At 49.9% G+C, this 24,882-nt stretch overlaps 1 protein-coding gene across 1 annotated transcript; it reads right to left on the bottom strand.

Annotated features, from left to right (window-relative positions):
• Positions 1-4,536: 4,536 nt before the first annotated feature.
• Positions 4,537-5,421, bottom strand: LOC146177236 (uncharacterized). The gene has a single exon (XM_084581500.1). It carries the CDS (start codon positions 5,419-5,421, stop codon positions 4,537-4,539), a length of 885 nt encoding a protein of 294 aa, XP_084437626.1.
• Between the last annotated feature and the right edge of the window lie 19,461 nt (positions 5,422-24,882).

The following is a 24,882-nucleotide window of genomic DNA, read 5'->3' as shown; positions in this document are numbered from 1 at the left end:
TGTTTTTAATAGACTGAATTGGTCACTCGTCGGGCGAGACCATGGCTCGCGGACCCGTTTTTTGAAGGCGAGGCCTTCATCTGGCGCCCAACGTGATTTTTTCTCGAGCTTTGGTTTGCCCCGCGAATATCGCAACTTTAGTGAGAACATTCGATGTTTTCATGCGTAGCTATGGCGGATAATCTCAACTTACCTGGCGCAAGCGCCCACTGGAAAGCTGAATTTCCACCTCCCACCCATGCGGGTTCTATGCATGAGCAATTAGGAGACCAGAAAAGTGAACCGTGGGATTTTCAAAGCAGAATTATTGGCCTACTGTCCCAGCTACTTGCGTCAAAGGCACAATTTAGAGAAGTGATGGGAAGCGAGACAGTTTCGTTATCGCCCACTCCCTTGTATCGCGATAACCATCTGCACCTAAATTTGCCCGTGCCGAGGTTTGAAGGATACGCCGACAAGAAATATGTTCGCGATTTTCTTCATGAACTCGATGACTATCAGATGGCAATGGCAATTTCGGACAGTGCTCTCGTCACACGTGTGATTCCTATAGCTTTAGTAGGTTCCGCAGCAACCTGGAGGCGTAGACAGCGGCCATTCACGACAAAACAAGACTTTGTACAGCGTTTTCGGGAAGATTTTTTGCCGCCTGACTACATCATCCGCATCAAGGATTAGCTTTGTGCCAGGACGCAAGGCTAACACGAGGGTTTGCTCGAGGTTTTGCGCAGTTTTCAAGAGCTGCACGAGCGGGCAGATCCTAGAGCTCCGGAACCAGAGAAGGTGGCTCATGCCATACATCGGTGCCATCAGCGGTACCAGCCATACCTCCGGCGCCACCAGTTCATGGACTCCGAGGACATGGCCTGGGAGGCCTCCCGCATCGAGGCATCTTTTCTGGCGGAGCTCAACTACAAGCCACCTCCCCCAGCGGAAACCTGCCTCGAGCCGTCCTGTGCATGGCTCGGATCATTGGCAGCCCGCCGCGTGATGACCCCCAGCTGCCGTATGGGGGCAGGCGACTTGCACGAGGTCGCAATCCCTGGTGCGCCTCCTCCAGTGACTGGCCGCCTGCAGGCGGTGGCAGGCCGGAACGAGCCTCCTCCAGTGACTGGCCGCCTGCAGGGGGTGGCAGGCCGGACCGGGCCTCCTCCAGTGACTGGCCGGCTGCAGGGGGTGGCAGGCCGGGCCGGGCCTCCTCCAGTGACTGGCCGACTGCAGGGGGTGGCAGGCCGGACCGGGCCTCCTCCGCTGACTGACAGACTGCAGGGGGTGGCAGGCCGGACCGGGCCTCTTCCGCTGACTGGCCGACTGCAGGGTGTGGCAGGCCGGACCGGGCCTCCTCCGCTGACTGGCCAACTGCAGGGGGTGGCAGGCCGGACCGGGCCTCCTCCAGTGATTGAATGGGTGCAAGGGGTGGCAGGCCGGACTGGGGCTCCTCCGGTGATTGACCGAGCGCAAGGGGTGGCAGGCCGGACTGAGCCTCCTCCGGTGATTTATTTATTTATTTGTTTGTTTATTTATTTATTTATTGTACCCTCAGGGCCAAAGGCATTACAGAGGGGAGTGGGTTAATTATGATACAGAGCAATGAATATAATACAGTTAAAACAAGTAGTACAGAATAAAATTCCTCCAGAATAAAACAAACAACATTCACAAAGCGTAAATAACATAAAATAAATGCACACAATACAGTGGAAACCGATATAACATATGATCAAATTCCTTCAGAGTAAACATTGTTAGCTATTGCGTCGTGAAAGGCTTTGTTATCTGAAATGGCAGCAATATCGGGGGGAAGGCGGTTCCATTCCACAGATGTGCGGGGAAGATATGACTGAAGAGAAGATTTGGTGTGGCTTGTTCGGATGCCAACCTTGTGGCGGTGAACGATGCGATGTGAAATGTATTCTGGGGGTGATATGAAACAGTCGTGAAGTGCAAAGTGATGATATATCTTGTGAAATAGCGTTAGGCGACCAATTTTACGGCGAGATTGTAACGGTGGGAGTGAAACGTTAGATTTCATGGCTGTGATGCTTGCCGTACGATTGTAATTTGAAATAATGAAGCGGACGGAATTATTTCGGACTAGTTCCAATGAATATATGAGGTTTTTATGTGTAGGGTCCCATATTGATGATGCGTATTCAAGTTTAGGACGTATAAGTGTTTTATACAGTAAAAGCTTAAGAGATGAGGGAGCGGCAGAGAAATTCCAACGTAGGCATCCTAACATGCGGTTAGCGTTATTAATAACGTAGTCAATATGAATAGACCATGTAAATTTTGAGTGATATGAATACCTAGGTACTTGTATGTTTTTACCCAGTGAAGAGGAGTGCCATTAAGATAATATGAAGGAAGAGCGTTAGATGCACGGGAAACACGCAAAGCTTTACATTTATTAATGTTTAATTCCATATTCCATGCATTGCACCAGTCTTACACCAAATTGAGGTCTGACTGGACAATGTCAGTATCTTTAACGTTATTTATTTCCCGAAATATTACACAATCGTCAGCAAAAAGGTGAATGTTAGAGGATATGGCAGAAGGAAGGTCATTAATATAGATTAAGAATAGGAGGGGTCCGAGGACTGATCCCTGTGGAACACCAGATAGCACGTTAGTAATCGGTGAATTAGTGTCATTAGCGTGTACAAATTATCAACGGTTAAGAAGGAAAGATTTAATTCAGTCGAAGACGTTAGGATTGAGATTAAGATGGCTCAATTTATGTAGCAGTAATTTATGACATACCTTATCAAAAGCTTTGGAAAAATCCAAAAAAAATGCAGTCAGCAAACGATGAGTTATGCGGTATAGCTTATCAGTAAAGGCAAGGAATTGAGTTTCATGTTAGTATGTTTGACGGAAACCATGTTGCGCAGGTGTGGAAAATGAATTCTCATCGAGAAAGGTAAAGACATGCTTGAAAATGATATGTTCTAGTAATTTGCAGCATGTGCTTGTGAGCGACATGGGACGAAAGTTTTTAGGGGAGTGCTTACCACCGGACTTGTGAATTGGAACCAGCTTCCCACTTTTCCAGTCGTTAGGAAGGCTTGCTGTGTCGAGTGACTGTTGAAAAAGTTTGGTTAGTATAACTGAACTATAAGCACAAGTATTTTTTAAGAATTTAGCGCTAATCGTATCGAAACCAGGTGACGAATCATTTTTTAAAGAGTCAATTAATTTGGCTACGCCAAGTGGTTCGATTGTTATAGGTGGAATTGTCGGGAACCTGTGGTGCTGTATGTAAGGCAGATTAACGCTTGAAGGGGAGGAAAAGCTTTCAACGAATGTATCATTCAGCACGGAAGCACAAAGATTACTGGGGATAAGTTTACCGGAGGAATCTTGTAGTCTAATGAATGGGTCATTCGCCGGATGTATAACGCGCCAGAATTTCTTAACACTTGTTTTCAAAATAGTTGGTAATGTGGTAGACAAGAGGTTATTTTTTGTTAGTTTAATCGCGTTGACGTAAGCGTCGGAAGCAGACGTGTACTTCGCCCATCGCGTGTTAGATGGTGAAAGCTTCGCGCGGCGGTATAAACGTTTCTTTTTTGTTAGTCGTCTTATGTAATAGTTGTGCCAAGGTGCTTGTGGACTAGAGGTGATGGTGCGCTTAGGGATATACTTATCAGTTAGTTCGTGAACCTTCGTTTTGAATGATATCCAGTTTTCCTCGACAGAGCAGTAGTCAAAGTTTGCAATAAAGTAATCAACAAATATGCCCAGCTCATGGTTAATAGCGGCAAAGTTGGCGCGATTGTAATCTAGGATGAATTTTTTTTTATTTTCTCCGCTTTTGGACGTGGTATGTTAATGAACAAATTAAGCAGGACATGATCACTGATGCCTGGAAGATGTGTTATATCAAAAACTAACTCTGGATTAGTTGCTAGAAGTAGATCAAGAATGTTCGAAGCGTTATTTAGCGTCCTAGTGGCTTTTGTTACTAACTGAGTTAGTGAAAATATGGTGCATAGTTGTAAGAATTGTTTAGCTTGATACGAGGGGGGAGATGAAGGCGGCTGAGCAGTCCATAGTATAGTTGGAAAATTAAAGTCCCTAAGTAGAAAAAGTGGTAATTAAGGAAATCGTGCGAGAACAAGATTTAGAGCATCGTGAAAGTCGTTAGTGAATGTAGACGAACAAGTGGGAGAACGGTAACAGAAGCCAATAATCAATTTAAGATGACCTATCACCATCGACGCAAAAAGCAAAAATTAGTTCGAATTCGCTGAAGACAGGGATACATGAAAATGGAATGTCTTTAGAAATCGCAAATAAAGCCCCGCCGCCCCGTTTGGCTGTTCTATCGCAACGATATACCGAGGAGCGATGAGCGTTGTGGAAAATTTCGGAATCTGAAACATGCGTTGAAAGCCAGGTTTCCGTTAGCGCTATGATGTCAGCTGAGCATGTGTCTATGGCAGAGGATAACGAAGTGTGCTTGTTAAGTAGGCAGCGGACGTTAGTATAAAGAACAGATATCGACTGTCCACTACCCCTCGCGATTCCCTACGGTGAAGCGGAAGATCGAGCCACAGAATCCGATCCAGACGATTCGCCACGAGCCACGATTTCTTCATTTTCTTCACGATTCTTCGTGATTTCTTCAACAGTGTCCGTGGTAGAGTTATACATGAAGCATTTTTTATTGATGTGAAGCTTGTTATAGCGTATCTTAAAAGAGCGAGGGCCAACATGATAATTTCCGAAATCAAAAAGTTTTTTCCGAGCATGGCGCGTAGCCGGTGAGAAATCTTCACTGATAGTGATGTTATCCGTTTTAAGTTCGTTACGAAGGGTTTTTATCTTGTCTTTCATTTTAGTGTCAGAAACTTTAGCTATGATTGGTCGGCACTTGCCGTCTGAAAAAACACCCAGGCGATGTGCACGCTGAATTGGACACGAGGGGCGTACTTCGACAATCTTAGTTAAGGCTTCCAGGAGTTTAGATTCGGTATCTGCCCAAGTCTCTTCCTCATCGGGTATACCCCTGAATATTAGATTTTCACGTCGCGACCTACCTTCGGCTTCATCAAGGCGAGACTGCAGCAAAGCATCTTCTACAGATTTCTTTAAAGATGAAAGTTCCCGATCCATGTCGTCGAATTTCTCTGTCTTTTTCTTGAGTTCATGAAGCCTCTTGTGCATGCCAGCTAACTTTGATTCAATGTTCTTCTGACTACTCTTAATGTCTTTAATATCAGAGGCTAATTCGGCCTGATCTTTTGAGCTTGGAAACGTGCGAGAATGTACATCCTTGAGCAGCTCAAACATAACTTTCATTTGTTCGGACGGATTGTCTGGCAGGTTATCTATGTCAAGAGAGGTCTCGGAGCGAGTCATCGGACGCGGGTTAGATTTGATGTCGCCAGAGCGCAAAAGCAGAAAGATCATTGAAATGCATTCACAAGCAACATGAAAGCACACCCGTGGGCACGGTGTTACGACCAAGCATCCGCATTTGCGCGTTCTATTGTTCGCCTGTGGGCATGGATAAGTGCTGTGAATAGGTGGTGATGGTCCAATGGCTCTAAGTGAGCCTGTTTCCAGGAATCCTGTTTTGTAAGCCTGTTTTGCTTTGTGGACACTCTACAAATGCCAAATTGACCCTGCCAAGAGAACGTCTGGAAAAACACAAAGAAACGTCCCCCTGCGGGAAATGCAGGAAGTGCTTTCTTTCTTTTGTTCACCCTTCCAGTCGATAAGCCCTATCGTCCAGTGAGGAATGCCTACTTTCCAAAGGAGACGACAGAGTGACATGTCCGCTGACGTGCAGGACAAGAAAGGAGCATGACGCATACAGCCATTAAGTGATTTCCCAGGAATGCAGGAAAGATTTGCAATTGTCGAAAACGGACAATGCTGGGAGCGGATGCGGCGCCACGTGCACTCGGGTTTCTGAGAAGTAAAACCACTTGTCAGAACCAGCCTGGGGTTTCTTTGCTGAAGAATAGAAATGTACCTCCTCTCCTCGCCGTTCCCAAGCTTTTCCCGCCAACAAGTGATCACGCCCAACGAATGAATGCCGGACCAGTCAGTGCTTCAGACCATCAGTGCAGTGATGTGTTCGATTGGATGCCGATACCTGAGGGGCGTGCCCTGGATTTGGTTGGTCAGCATCTTCAGAGAGGGGCTGGACATAGGGGGTTTTAAGGACGCTGCAGAGCACGAAATGTCGCTCTGGGCCCTGGGTAAACGGCTCATCCAGTCGCTTCTCGCTATGAACTCTTAACGCTTGCCATTTTGCTGATGTACCCTTCTTTTTCGTGTAAATAATCTTGTAAATAAGTTTCTCAAAGTGCCATTAAACCTGCTTGTATATATTTCACCGACTTCGAAGATTCAATCCTACTTCAACCCCGAGTCTCTGCACGCTACCAAGTGAAGGCCGGGTCGACATAGCCCCAGCGTCACGACAACTGGTGACCAGCGTTGGGATCTGGATCTACAAGCTACAACATCTGGTGATTCGAGGTGGATCAGAATCTACAAGCCACAACATCTGGTGATCGGAGGTGGCATCTCAAGCAACAAGCAGGAGCAACAATCGGCCAACAAGAGAGCAGCTCGGAACATCAATCGCATGTGTGGGTGAGTGCTTGGCTTTTCTTCTGATGTGGACCAGGTTCTAGAACAGGGTTAGATTTTAGAACTGGTAAAAAGTGTTGAAACGCCTTTAGGTTTGGTAGTTAGCACTGTTGTTTTGGAAGTAGCCGACACTCGGAGCGATCATGGACCTACAAAAGCTGCAGAAACCGGAACTGTTGCAATTGTGTGAGGAATTGGGAATTGATACAAGAGGTTTGGCACGAAAACCTTTGATTATAAAGGCAATCACAGATTTGGGAGCCGATGATGAGGAGCTCAGTGAAGCATGGAACCTCATCGCCCAAAAAAAGGAGGAGCAGCTCAGACAGCAGAAAGAGCGGGAAAAAGAGGAAAAGAGGCGTGAGCGTGAACTTGAGAGGGAAAAAGAGGAAAGGGAGCACGAACGTGAGAAGCTTGAAAGAGAAGCAAAAAAGCTGGACCAAGAAATTGAGCTCCGGAAATTAGAACTAGAGTTGAGCAAGAGGTCGGGCAATTGTCCCCAGCTAGCGGTGCCTCTTCTCAACAAGGAGGCAGATTTCAAGATGTCAAAGTACATGCAGCCATATGTGATATCAGGGGATATCGGTCTGTATCTGGCTAACTTTGAGCGAACTTGCGAAAAACTGTCCTTCCAGCGAGACACTTGGTCTCAGAGATTATTGACGGTTCTGCCCTGCGAGGCAGCGGAGGTTGTCGCGCGGCTAAGCAAGGAGGACGCGGACAACTACGAGAAGGTCAAAGCTTGCCTTCTGAGAAAGTATAGGCTTATCGCCGAGGCGTTCAGACAACGTTTTCGGAACGCTACTAAGTCCAGGGACGAGAGTTACCCTGAATTCCTGTACAATTTAAGAGTAAATTTGGGCGAGTGGCTAAAGAGCACAGATTCCTACAGTGATAGGGACGCTGTAGTCGAGCGAATTCTTTTGGAGCAGTTTTATAACTGCCTCCCAGAAAAAGAAAGAAATTGGTTACAGGACCGAGGCGAAATTAAGTCGGCAACTGAAGCTGCCGAACTTATTGAGGAGTATGCTTCGCGCCGACAATTCAGCAACCCAGCAGTGGATAGGCCCCGCAATCCCAAGTTCAGTGTGAAAAACCGTCAGGAAAGGCACTTTGCTAGAGTTGGAAACGAAGAAATTAAGGTTTCTTCAGGCAAATTCCCTAGAAAGGACGGCAGTGAGAAAAGTGGGGAAGTGACCAACGTGCAGAACACAAAGAATAAGCTTGAGGCTAGGAAGCCGCTCACATGCTTTAGGTGTAATGAGCAGGGTCACATTGCCGTCAACTGCCGGAAAGAAAAGTTTGCTTTCTCGTATGTCAGTGACTGCGATGAAAATATGCAGCTTTTGGAACCCTACCTGCATGACCTAGTAGTCAACGGGAAGCCTTGCAAGGTACTGCGCGATTCGGCCGCAACGATGGATGTTGTCCATCGGGCGTATGTGTCGCCTTCCGACTATACCGGGCAGTGTGCATGGATTCGCCAGGTAGTGGAGGAACAGAGTGTGTGCTTGCCAATCGCGAACGTGGTCATCGAGGGCCCTTTCGGCGAGTTAACAACCGAGGCTGCCGTTTCAGGAAAGCTTCCTAAGTGCTATCCGTATTTGTTTTCCAACAAATCGGACATGCTGCTGCGAAAGAGGGGCATCCTTTTCGGAGACAGAGTTGTGCAAGCCTTAACACGTTCAAAGGCGCGAGAACTAGCTACACTGCTCATTCCAGAAAAATCCACAGCGGAGGAAACGGCAGTTAAAACAGTGGTAAATGCGGAAGATAGCAGGTCAGAAAACTTTGAGAGCGAGGCATCTCAGATATGTCAACTTGAAAGGGAGCTTGATGAGACGCGGAATGAGGACGTTCTTGAGGGTAACCTCTTGCCGCCAGTGTCTAGTAATCTCACGAGACTTTTAAGTGGAACCCGAGAGGACTTAGCTATAGAGCAAGCCAATGATCCCAAGATACAGGAGATAAGGGAGCGCCACCGCGCCACTAAGACAGCAAACAATATTTCTTTCGAGATGAGAAAGGGAGTGCTGTATCGCTTATTCAAGGATAAGCGCGGAGTAGAGCGGGACCAATTAGTCGTTCCCCAAAAGTATCGCGGAGACTTACTGCGACTTTCCCATGGCAGCTCGTGGTCATGTCACCTTGGAATAAAGAAAACAAAGCAGAGGCTGTTGCAAGAATACTATTGGCCTGGATGTTTTAAGGACACGGAAAATTTTGTACGGTCATGCGACACGTGCCAGCGGGTTGGAAAGGCGCAAGATAAGTGGAAAGCTCCGATGGTGTTAGTACCAATCATTACCGAGCCGTTTCACCGGTTAGTAATAGATGTAGTTGGGCCACTTCCTGTGACAGAGTCAGGGTACCGTTATATCCTCACTATGTTATGCCCAGCCACAAAGTTTCCAGAGGCTGTTCCGCTGCGCGAGGTGACGTCCGAGAGTGTAGTGGATTCGCTGCTGTCAGTGTTTGCACGAGTTGGATTCCCTTCCGAGGTCCAAAGTGATCAGGGTAGCGTTTTCACGAGTGTCCTCACCACCTCATTTCTCGAGCGATGCGGCATTAAGGTAGTGCATAGCTCGATCCATCATCCGCAGAGCAACAGCGTAGAAAGATGGCACTCTGTTCTCAAACGAGTCCTGAGGGGACTGTGCTATGAAAACAAGCGCGAATGGGATACCTGCCTGCCTGCAGCGCTTTTCGCTTTGCGGTCAGTGCCGCACGAATCCACTGGATTTAGCCCAGCCGAGTTGGTGTACGGAAGGTCACTGCGCTCACCTTTGCGAATGGTGCGCGAAGCCTGGGAGGGGCGCGGAGAAGACCCAACAGTAGTAGAATTCATTCTGAACCTCTTGAATCGCTTACATAACACTAAGGAACTCGTTGAGGCCAGCATGAAGTCAGCCCAGGCTCGTTCCAAGGTGTACTATGATAAGACAGCCCGTCAAAGGACGTTTTGTATCGGGGACCAGGTGATGTTGCTGAGAAGTTCAAGGCAGAATAAGCTCGAAGTACAGTGGGAAGGACCGGCTGAAGTCGTTGCAAAGCTTTCTAACACTAACTACGCAGTGAAAATTCCCGGTAGGCGTAAAGAAGTGCGCATTTATCATTGCAATCTTATGAAGCCTTATGTGCAGAGGGAAGCCGTGGTAAATCTAACGTTAAACCTTCCCGAGGAGATGGGGGACAACTTGATTTGCCTCAGCGGAAAAGGAAGCAACGCTCAGGAGCTTCTCAAAAAGACGGAGCAGAGAGGAGAACTAAAGAAATCCCAGCTGTCCGATCTGGGCGAGATAATAACAGAGTTTGAGGCCTGCTTCGTGGACAGGCCAGGCAGAACTGATTTGACTGAGCACGATATTGAGCTGACTTCAGACGTGCCAGTGCGATCAAGGTGCTACCGATTTTCTCCAAGGCAAAGAGAAATTCTGGATAGGGAAGTAACTCGCATGCTGGAATTGGGAGTAATAAAACCCTCGGAAAGCGATTATGCTTCGCCTATGATCTTAGTAGAAGCTCCAGGTAAAGACCCTAGGCCTGTGGTAGACTACCGAAAGCTAAATTCTCTCACCAGGGATCAAGTGTATCCTATTCCGAATATTGAGGAGAGAGTAGAACAGGTCAGTAGAGCGGCATATGTGACTACGCTGGACCTTACTCGAGGATACTGGCAAGTACCGCTCACTGAACGCGCCAGCAGATACGCGGCTTTCGTCACTCCGACGGGCAGCTACCAGCCAACAATGATGAGTTTCGGGCTCAAAAATGCTCCATTTTGTTTTTCCCGACTCATGGATAGGGTTTTAAAGGGGTGTGAAACATTCGCAGTGCCTTACTTAGATGACATTGCGGTTTTTTCCGACTCATGGGCGGACCATATGGTACATCTAAGAGCTGTACTGAGCGTTTTGCGTCAAGCTGGACTAACCGTAAAGGCCGAGAAATGTTGCCTGGCAAGGGCGACCGTGGACTACTTGGGTCACAATGTAGGTCAAGGTTTCAGGAAACCCAGCGAGATTAAGATTTCTGCGGTAGCAGACTACCCGCGGCCGAGCACGAAGACGGAAATTCGAGCATTCCTGGGTCTGACTGGGTACTACAATCACTACATCCCTAACTATTCAGCTTTGGCTAGCCCTCTGACCGACGCTCTCCGCAAGACAGAACCGACAAATGTAGTCTGGGACGAACAAAAGGAAGCCTCCTTCGTAAACCTGAAGGCTGTGCTGATTAGCCGTCCGGTATTGCGAGCTCCAGACTATGGCCGAGAATTCACGGTCCAGTGTGATGCCAGTGATCGAGGGTTAGGTGCTGTTCTCTGCCAGAGAGATGACGACGGTAATGAGCACCCCGTGCTCTACTTGAGCAGAAAACTGAGTTCTAGAGAGAGGGCTTATTGCGCGTCAGAGAAAGAGTGCGCTTGCATTGTATGGGCCATTCAAAAATTGCAGTGCTATCTTGGAGGGGCCAAATTCACCGTAGAGACGGACCATTGTCCCCTGGCTTGGCTGCAAACTGCGACATCGAAGAACAGTCGCCTTCTTAGGTGGAGCTTGATTTTACAGCAGTACAATTTTGAAATAAGATACAAAAAGGGGAAGTTAAATGGGAATGCGGACGCGCTTAGCCGCTCTTTCTAAGCGGTCCGAGATGTTCCTCACCATGTATCCAAATTGATAATCAGGTTTTTTTTTTTTTCGTGCGCTTGTATATGTGTGGCTATGTAAAGCAGCACGTTTGGTTTTCTAGGAATACGTGGGTCCTGAACGTCTTGAGAGTGGGCTTTTCTCGAACAACAATGGCAGTTTTCTTTTAACCTGGTCTCTTCAGACGGGAGCCGAGTGCTTGCTTCGACATGTGGTTGAGTTTCAGACAGCTCGAGCAATTTGGCCTACAACAATCAAGACAACGCGACAAGCAACAGCGAGCTTCAAGCGTTCACGTGCAGGCCATTAAGTCGTCTCTTCATGCAGCAGCTGGGACTGCTGCCCTCCGAGACTCTTCTGGCGGGGGAGGAGGCTGTTACGACCAAGCATCCGCATTTGCGCGTTCTATTGTTCGCCTGTGGGCATGGATAAGTGCTGTGAATAGGTGGTGATGGTCCAATGGCTCTAAGTGAGCCTGTTTCCAGGAATCCTGTTTTGTAAGCCTGTTTTGCTTTGTGGACACTCTGCAAATGCCAAATTGACCCTGCCAAGAGAACGTCTGGAAAAACACAAAGAAACGTCCCCCTGCGGGAAATGCAGGAAGTGCTTTCTTTCTTTTGTTCACCCTTCCAGTCGATAAGCCCTATCGTCCAGTGAGGAATGCCTACTTTCCAAAGGAGACGACAGAGTGACATGTCCGCTGACGTGCAGGACAAGAAAGGAGCATGACGCATACAGCCATTAAGTGATTTCCCAGGAATGCAGGAAAGATTTGCAATTGTCGAAAACGGACAATGCTGGGAGCGGATGCGGCGCCACGTGCACTCGGGTTTCTGAGAAGTAAAACCACTTGTCAGAACCAGCCTGGGGTTTCTTTGCTGAAGAATAGAAATGTACCTCCTCTCCTCGCCGTTCCCAAGCTTTTCCCGCCAACAAGTGATCACGCCCAACGAATGAATGCCGGACCAGTCAGTGCTTCAGACCATCAGTGCAGTGATGTGTTCGATTGGATGCCGATACCTGAGGGGCGTGCCCTGGATTTGGTTGGTCAGCATCTTCAGAGAGGGGCTGGACATAGGGGGTTTTAAGGACGCTGCAGAGCACGAAATGTCGCTCTAGGCCCTGGGTAAACGGCTCATCCAGTCGCTTCTCGCTATGAACTCTTAACGCTTGCCATTTTGCTGATGTACCCTTCTTTTTCGTGTAAATAATCTTGTAAATAAGTTTCTCAAAGTGCCATTAAACCTGCTTGTATATATTTCACCGACTTCGAAGATTCAATCCTACTTCAACCCCGAGTCTCTGCACGCTACCAAGTGAAGGCCGGGTCGACATAGCCCCAGCGTCACGACAACGGGAACAGAAGTAAACAGCGATCGTTGCATTTCCTAGCGTGCAAAGGATAGTGCGTACCTACCTGCACGGTAAAGAAGCGAAGCATTGGAGGCATGCCGATGTCACTGTTCCCGTGCCCACTGAAGGGAAAGCCAGCGTGTTGTCGCTCTAAATCCGGTGTGGGTGGTGATACCATCGTCGATGACGCTGGACGGGTGTGGACGAGTGATTCGATGAGCAGGAAAGCCTGGCTGGGTGGAACGCTGAAGTTGCCGGTTAACAGAAGCCCAGATCTTGCAATCAGCGGACCTGGGAAAAACGTCGAGTCAGTACCTGCAGCCGGCGAAGTTTATATGGCGAGCGCCAGCATAGCCTGCACGTTAAAGAAGCGAAGCATTGGAGGCATGCCGATGCCACAGTTCCCGTGCCCTCCGGTGATTGACCGAGCGCAAGGGGTGGCAGGCCGGACTGGGCCTCCTCTGATGAGTGACCGAGCGCAAGGGGTGGCAGGCCGGACTGGGCCTCCTCCGATAAGTGACCGAGCGCAAGGGGTGGCAGGCTGGACTGGGCCTCTTCTGGCTGCTGCCTGCTACAATGCCAGCGAAGGAGCGTGGCCAACACGGAGCCTGGTGTTTTGGTCATCTCATCACCCGGCGGCCAGGGTATGGGGCTGCTGCGGACGTCAGCCGAAGCGACGTAAGGGACGATTAAAGAAGTCGTCTCCTCTGGCCCAGACAGCCCCGGCACCAGAGGTGATTGGCGGCCCCTTGGTACGTGAATCACGGCCCCAGGACATCAAGGACCAAACGGTAAGCGATCTGCCGTCCACTTTCCGCCTCCAGGATGCCCGCCCTGATAATGCACCGTTGGTGGCTGTCAAAATAGCGGGGATGGAAGTGCCCGCTCTACTGGATACAGGTTCTACTGTTCCTGTTTTTGGCGATGAGGTCAAGCGAGCCTGCGATGCAAGGCATTTGCAGTTGCGAGACGTGACCACAAAGCTTCGGATGGCATCGCCACAGATAGCCTTGGTAACCTCTGCGGCACGTCTGACAGTTACCCTGAATGGTCGCAAAATAAGGCAGCGCTTTCTGCATCTTCGCGGACTCTCTTATCCGGTAATTTTGGACCATAACTTCATCTCAAAGGCAGGAATCCTTGTCGACCTACATTCAGGCAGCTACCGATACGGCATTAATGCAGAACCACTCAAGTTCATTACAAAGATAACAGTGTCACTCAAATCTTCTGGTCGCGGATCCCCCCTCAGTCGGAGTGGCAGAAAGTGGTGTTCTCACTGTCCTGCAGTCTTTCAAAGGGTCACAAATGGAAAGATCCAGAATTCAGGCGACATTTGAGCCCTTCGCTACCATGTTCACGGAGGCACCTGGAAAAGCTAACGTGCTGATGCACAGGATTCACACCGGCAGCTCCCGCCCGATCCGTTTCAACCCCAGGCCGTTGAGCGTCCACAAGCGAGGACTCCTGGATGCCGCTCTGGATGAAATGGTGGCTACCGGTTCAGTAAGACCCTGAAAGAGCCCTTGGACTTTTCCCGTTGTTCTTGCGCCTAAGAAAGACGGCACAGCACGCTTATGTGTCGACTATCGGCGGCTAAACGCTGTAACAATCAGAGATTCGTACCCTTTTCCGTCAGTGGACTCTGTTATGTATACGCTTGGATCAGCAAAATTCTTCACTACTCTAGACTGTAGCAGGGGTCTTCTGCAGATACCGATTCACCAGAGTGACCTTGAAAAAACTGCATTCACTTGCCATCGGGGCTTATTCGAGTTTGTTCGACTTCCTTTCGGTTTATGCAATTCACCTGCTACCTTTCAGCGCGTGGTGGATATAGTGCTCGGAGACGCGAAATTCAACTATGCAATGGCAGACATGGACAACGTCGTGGTGTTTTCAGAAAGCCTAGATGAGCATCTGATCCGTTTAACCACTGTTTTGCAACAAATGAAGGACGCAGGCATCACCATTAATCCCCGCAAAGTGCAGTTGGTTTCACGCAGAATCAACCTGCTTGGTTTCATTGTTGAACAGGGCACAGTCCGGCCTGACGAGGAAACACTGCAGGTCATATTGCAGCTGCCATCACCAACAAACGTCAAGAGCCTGCAGCGATTCTTGGGCATGGTCGGTTTCTACCGCCACTTTATTCCAAACTGTGCGGACCTGGCAAGACCCCTTCATCAGCTTCTCCGGAAAAGCGCCCGTTGGTCCTTGACAGACACGGAGCAATAATCGTTTCGAGCGCTGTCAACAGCTATATCCGATACTGCTCGTCTCCGGTTCCCGGACCTAAACCGGCCCTTTACAGTGCAGACTGATGCGAGTGAGTATGGAATAGGTGCTGTTTTACTTCAGGATCACGAAGGGAAGCTTTGCCCCTTGGCATTTGCAAGTCCCACTCTTTCATCGCCGGAACGAAACTACACGGTAACAGAGAAAGAGTGCTTGGCAATTGTATTTGCGCTAAAAAAGTTTGACATGTATTTGGATGGGGCTGAGTTTACAATTCAGACCGATCATCAGGCACTGTCTTGGTTGTCAAAGCAGCAAAACCCAGCCGGCCGTCTAGCCCGCTGGGCGCTTGCTCTTCAGAAATATAATTACAGGGTGGAGTACAAGAAAGGCACCTTCAACAAGGCAGCCGACGCCTTGTCCCGAGCTCCGTTACCTGCACATTGCGAGCAAGCACCGCAAGCCCTGGTGATCGCAGAAGCCGCTGATGCCTGGAAAACGCTTGTTTCCCGTCAATAGCTGCTCGAAGCGCAGCTAAGCGAACATCAGTGCACCCAAATACGAAAGGGCCTGGACAGCGCCAACCCTGCAGGAAGCACAGCGCCTACCGGCAGCTATGACTGCTACCTGGAAGCAGAGGATGGACTTCTCCTGAGATATATACCCGCTGCCGACACAGATGGTGGTGAGTGCCCATTTCGTGTTGTACCAAAGAGCCTCCGCAAGCTCTTTTTAGAGTATTTTCAAGACACACGCCTTGCAGGCCACAGCGATGGCAAGAAAACATATGAAAAGTTAGGCCGCATCGTGACTTGGCCCCGCATGAGAAAGGATGTCGTGACATACGTTCGTACTTGTCTTACATGCCAGACAGCGAAGGCAAAGGGAAGTAAACCACCGGGCTTCTTGCAACCTGTGGAGAGCCGTTACCCGTGGGAAATTGTTGCCTGCGACGTAATGGGCCCTTATCCTAGATCTCTGAAAGAAAATCGCTACTTGCTAGTGATCACTGATCATTTTTCTAAATAGGTTGAATTATACCCGCTGCGTAAACTGAACTCGAAAGTTGTCTGGGATAAACTCCTAGACGCATTCACTCGGTTCGGCTTCGCGGCGCAGCTAACACTGATAATGCGACGTATTTCACGGGGAGGATATTTGCTGACACCTGCAAAGCTCTTGGCCTACAGCACAGAAAGACTATGCCCTACCCTCCTCAGGCCAACATCACAGAGCGGGTCAACAGAAACCTGAAAAACATGCTCGTGGCTTTCACGGAACGTCACAAAGACTGGGATTTGCGACTGCAGGAGATGGCTTTCGCCACAAGAACCACAGTAAACCGGTCGACTGGTTTTACGCCGGCAGCTATTCGTCTTGGCCGTGAGCTTCGATTTTCCATTGAACAGGCCCTTACCCATGACTCTGATTAACAGGCTCCCAGTTATTCCAGGTTCACCCAGGATCTCTCCAGTCGTCTCGCTGAAACTCTAAAGGAGGCCAAGGAGAACTTGGACCTCGCCCGCCTGGAGCACTGCGGCCAGTACAACAAGAGCAGGCGTCCTTTGCAGTTCGACGTTGGGGATAAAGTACTCCGCCGCTCGCACCCGCTAAGTGACGCCACAAATGGATTTGCCGCCTCTCTCGCTCCTCGATGGACTGGTCCTTTTGCAGTAATAAAGCGTCTTTCGCGGCTCCCTTACATGCTTCGTCATGTGCAGGGTGGCCGGGAGATCGGACCAGTCAACGTCGCCGACCTAAGAAAGTACTACGAGCGGCCAGAAAGTACGTAACGGAACTCGGGTCTACCAGATGTGAACCACCTGGACCATCGTCTGATGATGCCAACAATCCAGCGGATTCCTTCAAGCGGGCAGCTCAACAGAACCGGCATTGTTTTTATACTCCTACCAGTCTCCTTCTTTGTTTCGTTCTTTGACATGGTGTCCAGTCTTGAGAGGGGGGGAGTGTGGGGCTGCAGCCCCTTTAGTTGTTTTAAACTGCGCGCGCGCCTTTCTATTTGTATTGTTTGCACGGGCAGCGCGCGTGCGCATGAGCAAGCAGATAATCTTGGGGGCGTGATGTTAGCGGCGACAGACGAGGGTAGATAAGCGCGTCAGAAGCGAGTCGCGTGGCCTTTTTCGCCCGGCGGAAAGGCCGGCGCGGGGCAACCGGCGAGCGTCATGGGCCAGCAGGGTGTGCACGGACGACCGAAAGAAGATCGCCGACGCGAAGATGGAAGCAGTCACTGCAGGAACAGCCTAGGTGTATTTCTGTGAGTTGCTGTGCCGCGAGGAGCAATCTTTCTTGTATCGCCGTTAGCGCTTTGGCCCCATTGCTCGTTTTATTCGCTCCGCAGTGTGTTTTGTTTCGCCGCGGTAAGGCCCTGACATTCTTCCCGCTTTCCGTTGGTGTTCTATTGTCGCGCGCGTGAACAGCCTGTTCTTAGCGCAGTAGCGTCTTATGTTTCTCTGTTTTGCTTTTTTTTGTTTATCCGGAATAAACCGGTGCTTATAAGAGACTGGAGTTGTCACTCGTCGGGCGAGACCATGGCTCGCGGACCCGTTTTTTAAAGGCGAGGCCTTCAATATATATATATATATATATATATATATAATAAGAAGGGATTTTTATTTACAGTGCTGATGTAGCGGAACAAGATGAAGCCTACTAGCGCCTAGAAACCAACGCTTCTTCCTGTTCTGCCACACCATCACCATCTTTCATCGTCGTCATTAGCGTGACATTGCCCCCTTACTCAGACGAAGCCCTCTGGGCGTGTTCGTGAGTCTTGCGAGGCTGACACGGCTTCAAGCGGGCAACATGACATAGTTCGGTTTTGGCAGACCGGCGACCCGATGCTGTCAGGCGGGCTATTCCATAAGTTAAATCACTAAGGCGTTTGACAACCCCATATGGGCCGTCATAGTGGGCCAAGAGTTTTTGATGTAGGCCACGGCGCCGAATTGGACGCCATAGCCAGACTAAATCACCTACAGAGTACGTGACCCGCCGGTGACTGGCATCGTATCGCACTTTAGAACGTTCTTGTGAAGCACCAGACCGTAATCGGGCGATTCTCCCGAGCTTCTTCGGCGAGACAGAGGGTCTCAGCCAGGCAGAGGTCTTCACGGCTTGTGAAGGGCAGGATAGTATCCAGAGAGTAGCGTGGCGGTCTGGCATAAAGCAGAAAAAATGGACTGTATCCAGTCGTCTCATGCGTGGCGGTATTAAACGCATACGTGATGAAGGGTAGTATGTGTCCCATTTTTTATGCACTGCGTCCACATACATGGCTAGCATGCTGATAAGCGTTCTGTTGACGCGCTCAGTCAAGCCATTTGTCTGGGGATGGTATGACGTCGAGTGTCGGAAAGTTAAGGCGCATAAACGCATGAGCTCTTCAACATCAGCAGTGAATTGTCGACCCCGGTCAATTATTACAATTCGTGGCGGCCCGTGTCGTAAGATGACTGAGTGCAGCAAGAAAAGCGACACCTGATGCGCCGTATCAAATGGAAGAGCGGCGGTTTCACAGTAACGTGTGAGATAGTCCACGCAGATTACAATCCAGCGATTTCCATCCACGGACTTCGGAAACGGACCTGCGAGGTCAATGCCTACTTGATCAAACGGAGCTATCGGGGTCTTCACAGGGTGCAGCAAGCCAGACGGAGTTGCAGTTGGACATTTGTGGCGTTGATATTGCTTGCAACTTGCAACGTATTGTTCAATCGTCGAGCGCATTCTGGACCAGTAAAATATTTCTTGAGCACGGTGGAGTGTTCGAACCGATCCCAAATGCCCAGTAGTTGGATTATCATGCATAACACGCAATACGTCCGTGCACAACATCTTGGGAACTACGAGTAGGTATCGCTAGCCGACAGGCGAATAAATCTTTCCATAGGAGGCCACCATGCACACAAAAACGGCTTGTAGGTACGTTGGCTTGGGCAAAGAGAGGCTGCAGACTGCTATCATTTTGCGGTTCCGTTTTGAAAACATTCGTGTCGGGGAACGCTGGCTCGAGGGTCGATATATAATTGTCGAAATCGTCGCTTTCAGGTTCACTCGTGGCCATTGGCATCCTAGAAAGGCATACTGCGTCTGAATGACGCCTCCCGCTTTTGTACACCACGGCAAAATCATATTCCTGTAACCGGAGGGCCCAGCGTGCGAGGCGACCACATGGGTCTCGAAGGTTCCGCAGCCAACAGAGTGAATGATGGTCAGTTACGATAGTAAACGAACGTCCGTACAAATATGAACGGAAACGCTGCACAGCGAAAACTACAGCTAGGCGTTCCTGTTCGGTGACTCTGTAGTTTCGCTCCGGCTTGCTCAGGGTGCGACTCGCGTACGCGATAACATGCTTTCGGTTATCGTGCCGTTGGACAAGGACTGCACAGAGACCGATTCCACTAGCGTCCGTGTGTCATTGCAGTAGGGTCGAAGTGACGTCGGATGGGTTTCGATATTAAAAGAAACTTCAGTTGACGGAATGACGGAACACAACACTAGAAAACTGCGCAACTCCTTCACTGTCTGCGGGTGTTTAAAAGACTCAACAGCGGAAAGTTTTCAGGGGATCCGGCATTACACCATCACCATTGACAAGGTGTCCTAGCACCAGCGCTTGGCGCTCTCCAAAGCGGCAATTTTTGGAGTTCAGAATTAGGGTGGCGTAGTGCAAACAATTCAAGACACGTACTAGGCGGTTATTGTGTTCTTGGAAATATTTCCCAAATATGACGACATCGTCCAGATAGTAAAGACAAATGTCCCATTTTAAGCCGCACAAAACTGTGTCCATAAAGCGTTCAAATGTGGCTGGCGCATTACACATGCCCGAATGGCATAACATTAAACTCATAAAGGCCATCTGGCGTTACGAAGGCTGTTTTTTTTTCTTATCCGCAGGGTCCATTGGAATTTGCCAGTAGCCAGATATGAGATCAAGACAAGAAAAATAGGACGCACCAGAGAGGCAGTCGAGGGCATCGCCTATGCGAGGAAGAGGATAGACGTCCTTTTTCGTGACAGAATTTAGACGCTGATAATCGACGCAGAATCGCCACGAACCGTCTTTCTAGCGTAGAAGAATAACAGGGGCAGCCCAGGGGCTAGATGACTCCTGTATCACAGTGATGTTTAGCTCGTTCTTTGCCAATCTTCGGAGGGTCTGAAGCCTCTCCAAACGTGGTCATTCGGCAGTGAAGAAGCAGAAGACGATGATCTAATGATGGTCAGGAGGAGATATATATTTACAGAAGTAAAATAGTATACATAGGCAAAGTTACAGCAACACGTCACACAGGCAACTGTAACTTAAAATAAAATGGACTCTCGCACAGAGAAGTCACTTTCCAGGCCCTTGCTTTCCTACCGAGCGTTTCGGTTAAAGCCTGGGGGGTGTAAATACGTGCTAAGCACAGAGCCTCAATCTTGACTGCCAAACATGGTCCGAGGACCTCTTTTTGATGACAAACATCAACAATGACCCGAGGGCGGCCACCTTAGGTGATCCGCCCCGAAAATAAAGCAGCCAATCAAATTATTGAAAAACTTGCCACAACCCCCGTGGGTTGGGAATAATCTTAGTCCTTAATTACGCCAAATAAAAATACAACATTCAAAACACACACTCTCTCCACTCGCTGGTCCCCAAACCCTCTCACACGGAGCCTGTCTTTCCTTCCTCTCCCCGGCGTGTTTGCGACGCGACCTTGCAGCTGACGCCTTTGTGAAAGAAACGCCGCGGGGGATCTGGAGACTAGGCAATCCAGCCGTCCCGTTCAAGGAAAAAGGGGGGGGGGGCGGCACTGTCCCAGAGCAGTGTACAGCCGCCGTTGCTCGGAGCCAATGTCTCGCGACACAGCGGGAGGCCGCTGGGGGCTGATTGCCTACTTGGGAGGGCCAAGGGGCGCGCCTATTGTCGCCTTCTGCACGACATTTAGTAAGCGCTTGTGGCAGTGCAAAAAGCTTCATTAATGGCGTCTCCCTGCACCCATGCTTGGCGCCACGGCGGGACATCGCTGGACGAGCTGTCCGTAAAGTGGTTCGCAGAAGCGTGCTGCTGTTGTTCTCGGCTGATAAGGATGCGTCTGCCGTTCGCTTCTTGGCGACGCCTCGGGGCGAAGGGGCGAAACAAACCAAGCCTCGCGCGCGGCCGCGCCCAAGAAGAGGGGAGAAAAGGAGAAAAAAAACAGCGCTCGCTCCTCGGCCTCGCGCGTGGGGGGGCTCGACCCCCAGCTCGACTCCACGTGCGAGTCGCTTTTCACGGCGGCCTTACAATCACCTTCTTCCGTACCATGTCCTACACTTGCTCATGAATGACTTTGCGCTCAGATGAGGACACGCGATATGGCATTTGACGAATGGGACGAGCCGACCCAGTGTCGATGCTATGATGGGTCCGATGTGCAGGACGAGAGGTTGGTCCATCTGTTTGAGAAGAGTCAAACATAGGCGAAAAAGGTAGAAGAATATCCACAAGAGTACGGCGTTTAGGTGAGCTGAGATCGGCGCTGATCATGCGGAAGATCGAAGTTTCATCAGCAGGCAAAGGTACGGTGGCACTCGTAGCATCTGTGACCAAAGCAACGACGTGGGGCGCATCGGGTCCACAGGAGGCAAGCTTCAATCCAGTTGGTAAAACTGTGGGCTCGGACGATGGATTGATGGTCCATAACGAGGCACTACCGTGATGCACGGAGATCATGCAGTGAGGGATAATTACATTTTTCTTCAGGCATGCTGAGTGAACTGGGTGCACCACGGCCTGGATTGAAACCTTCTCAAGAAGTTGAACGTACACGGGACGAACATGGCAGACAAAGGTGGAACTACTGTGTCTTCGGTAATACTAAAAACTGTTTCTTCATCACGAGCACTTTCAAAAAGTGTCGACAGATGCGAGCCATCAAAATGAACCTCTTGACTTCGGCAGTTCACGGTAGCGCCACAAAATTTCAAGAACTCCATTCCTAAAATGATGGCATGCGTAGAGTGGGGTAAGACTACGAATTCGGCTTGAAAAATTGCACCACCCACAGGCACTTGCGCACTACACACACCCAGTGGTCGCAACGCCTCTCCACTCACACCACAAAACGTTGAAGCACGGTCATATTCAAACATCACTTTGCGTTCCAACAAGCGCCTAAACTGATTACTCATCACAGACACAGTCACACCCGTATCTACCAAAGCTAATGTACAGTACTCACGGATTGAAATAAGACACTCGGAGCGCGTGGCCGTCGCTGCATGCAAGGCAGTGTGGTAAACAACAGGCCGGCTTATTGGCGACCGGAAGGAGCAGTCCTGCTTTTTAGATGTTCTCCCCCTCGCGCTATACCACAATGCAGCACCTTGGTTCCATGAGCATCCACGGGCGGCGCTGTATGCAGCGACGGCCACGCGCTCCGAGTGTCCTATTTCAATCCGTGAGTACTGTACATACACACACCATCAATGAACACACGAATTTTGTTTTTGAGCATTGCGGTTGGAGGGATGTTGGCACACAGCCCATTTCCAGCGGCCTCACCCCCATCGGTCGCGCTGGTTAGTTTTCCTGATGGGGCGACATAGAGCGCCGCCGCGGTGATGGAGAACGACGTGCACGGAAGGCGGGTGGAGGAGTAACACTTCGCTCAGATGCTGGGGAATGGTCGCGGAGATTCCCGTTCTGGCTGTTGTCGAAGTACCCGCGGGGAGTATTGGATTGCTGGAAAACGGGGCTGTATTGCCGATTGTTGGGTACTGCTGGAGGCACCGGGCGGTTATAACGTGGCGGGAACCTACTGCGGCAGCACCTGGCGATGTGACCTTCGATGCCGCAGCGGTAGCATATCGGTGGGGAAGGTATAAAATGCTGTTGTGGATACGAGCCAGGCACAGCAGGGCGCATCGTAAGTCTGGCTGAATGCTCACACTGCACAGGAATCCTTGTAGATCGAATAGAAGATCGAGGTGCAGTTGAGGTGACGTCATACCTTGGGGCTTCAAGCATCGATGCAGTCGGGTTGGCAAAATGCATTGGCGGGTAGTCAATAGAAGCTGAAATATCAGGAACTTGGGAGAAAGGCTGCACTTGAATCGCTTTTGGTGGTGAAGCCGGCCGTCTAGAGGCCCTCTGGACAGAAACCTCAGCAGATTCATGCAGGGGAAGCGTGTTGATCCGTAGAAGATATTCGCGCACGATTTGCCGGATAGTTGATGGAAGATCTGGTTGGGCATGGTCGTCAAGACTAGCCACGGTAGGCACGTTGGCCAGCCGCCCAAATTTCGGCGCAATACGACGTGTTTTAAAAGCTTGAAACGCGCGGATGTATCTAATGACATCGGAGACAGTGTCAATGCTGCCTTTGGCGATTAAGAAGTTGTACACGTCCGCCGCGATACCCTTCAAAATGTGACCGACTCTGTCTTCCTCGGGCATGTTGGAATTGACACATTTGTATAACTTGAGGATCTCTTCTGTGAAAGTTGTACAAGTTTCATCGGGCAATTGAGCTCTTTGAGCAAGGGCCTGCTCAGCCCGCTTTTTGCTGGGAAGTTTTAACTCGGTAGCGAAACGTTCCCAAGTCGTTAAGTTATCCTCGTTATTCTCAAACCAGGTCATAGCCGTGTGACTGAGAAAGAAAAAGACGTTTGTTAGCATGGTAAGAGGGTCCCACCGGTTGTACCGACTAACTCGTTGATAATGAAGTAGCCACTTCTCAACGTCCTCACCTTCTTCTCCGGCAAAAGGTCGTGGTTCCCGGTAAGGCTGGGACGAAATTGGGCTGGAGTGGGCAGGCATGCCGCCAGCCTGGCTTGCAGCGTCGCGGCTTGCATGGTTTGAGTCGGTGTGGTCCATGATGGTCGTGAGCGGTGGCAGTCCAGCGAAGCGGCGACTACGTCGAAGCTCCAGTTGGTCTTGCAGCGCTGTAGGTAGGGATCGAGGGATCGTACGGAGCACCTTCCACCAAGTTGTTACGATGTAATAAGAAGGGGTGTTTATTTACAGTGTTTATGTAGCGGAACAAGATGAAGCCTACTAGCGCCCATAAACCAACGCTTCTTCTTTCTCTTCTGCCACACCATCACCATCCTTCATCGTCGTCATTAGCGTGGCGTGACAATATATATATATATATATATATATATATATATATATATTGCCACGCACTTCCCGCGGTCCTTAATGAAGGAAGATGAGTTTTGGCGGAATAAGCAGAAAAGGACGAGGAAGCTGGTTCTGTCCGCTGTGGTGTGCTAATCTCCAGCGCATCCTAACATCGGTGTAAATAAACCTCGTAACAAGTGTGGTGGAGTTTGCGGGCTACAGATCACCACGGAACCTTTCCTACTTCGCCGAAGCAGAGGAATTGCTGGGCTACCCCCCCTACGGACGGAGATGGCGCAAGCAGATGGTTCAACGCAGCCCACGCCAGCAGCTTAACCGATCACCGCACAGCTTTATCGGGAGCCGGGGCACTTCTATGGCAAACCCGGGGAAGACGTGGATGACTGGCTCACCCACTGCAATCGTGTGATCAAATACAACCGCGGGAAGTGCGTGACAATGTGTGTGTGTGTGTGTGTGTGTGTGTGTGTGTGTGTGTGTGTGTGTGTGTGTGTGTGTGTGTGTGTGTGTGTGTGTGTGTGTGTGTGTGTGTGTGTGTGTGTGTGTGTGTGTGTGTGTGTGTGTGTGTGTGTGTGTGTGTGTGTGTGTGTGTGTGTGTGTGTGTGTGTGTGTGTGTGTGTGTGTGTGTGTGTGTGTGTGTGTGTGTGTGTGTGTGTGTGTGTGTGTGTGTGTGTGTGTGTGTGTGTGTGTGTGTGTGTGTGTGTGTGTGTGTGTGTGTGTGTGTGTGTGTGTGTGTGTGTGTGTGTGTGTGTGTGTGTGTGTGTGTGTGTGTGTGTGTGTGTGTGTGTGTGTGTGTGTGTGTGTGTGTGTGTGTGTGTGTGTGTGTGTGTGTGTGTGTGTGTGTGTGTGTGTGTGTGTGTGTGTGTGTGTGTGTGTGTGTGTGTG

Source organism: Amblyomma maculatum, chromosome 10 (assembly GCF_055883805.1).
Source record: "Amblyomma maculatum isolate TAMU_Amacu chromosome 10, ASM5588380v1, whole genome shotgun sequence".
Lineage (NCBI taxonomy): Eukaryota > Metazoa > Arthropoda > Arachnida > Ixodida > Ixodidae > Amblyomma > Amblyomma maculatum.
The sequence above is the reverse complement of the archived record's forward strand: the minus strand, read 5'-3'. Positions and strand labels throughout refer to the sequence as shown.

Bases quoted from the DNA above. Each gene is read 5' to 3' on its own strand.
- LOC146177236 (XM_084581500.1), bottom strand. From the start codon at position 5,421: ATGATCTTTCTGCTTTTGCGCTCTGGCGACATCAAATCTAACCCGCGT.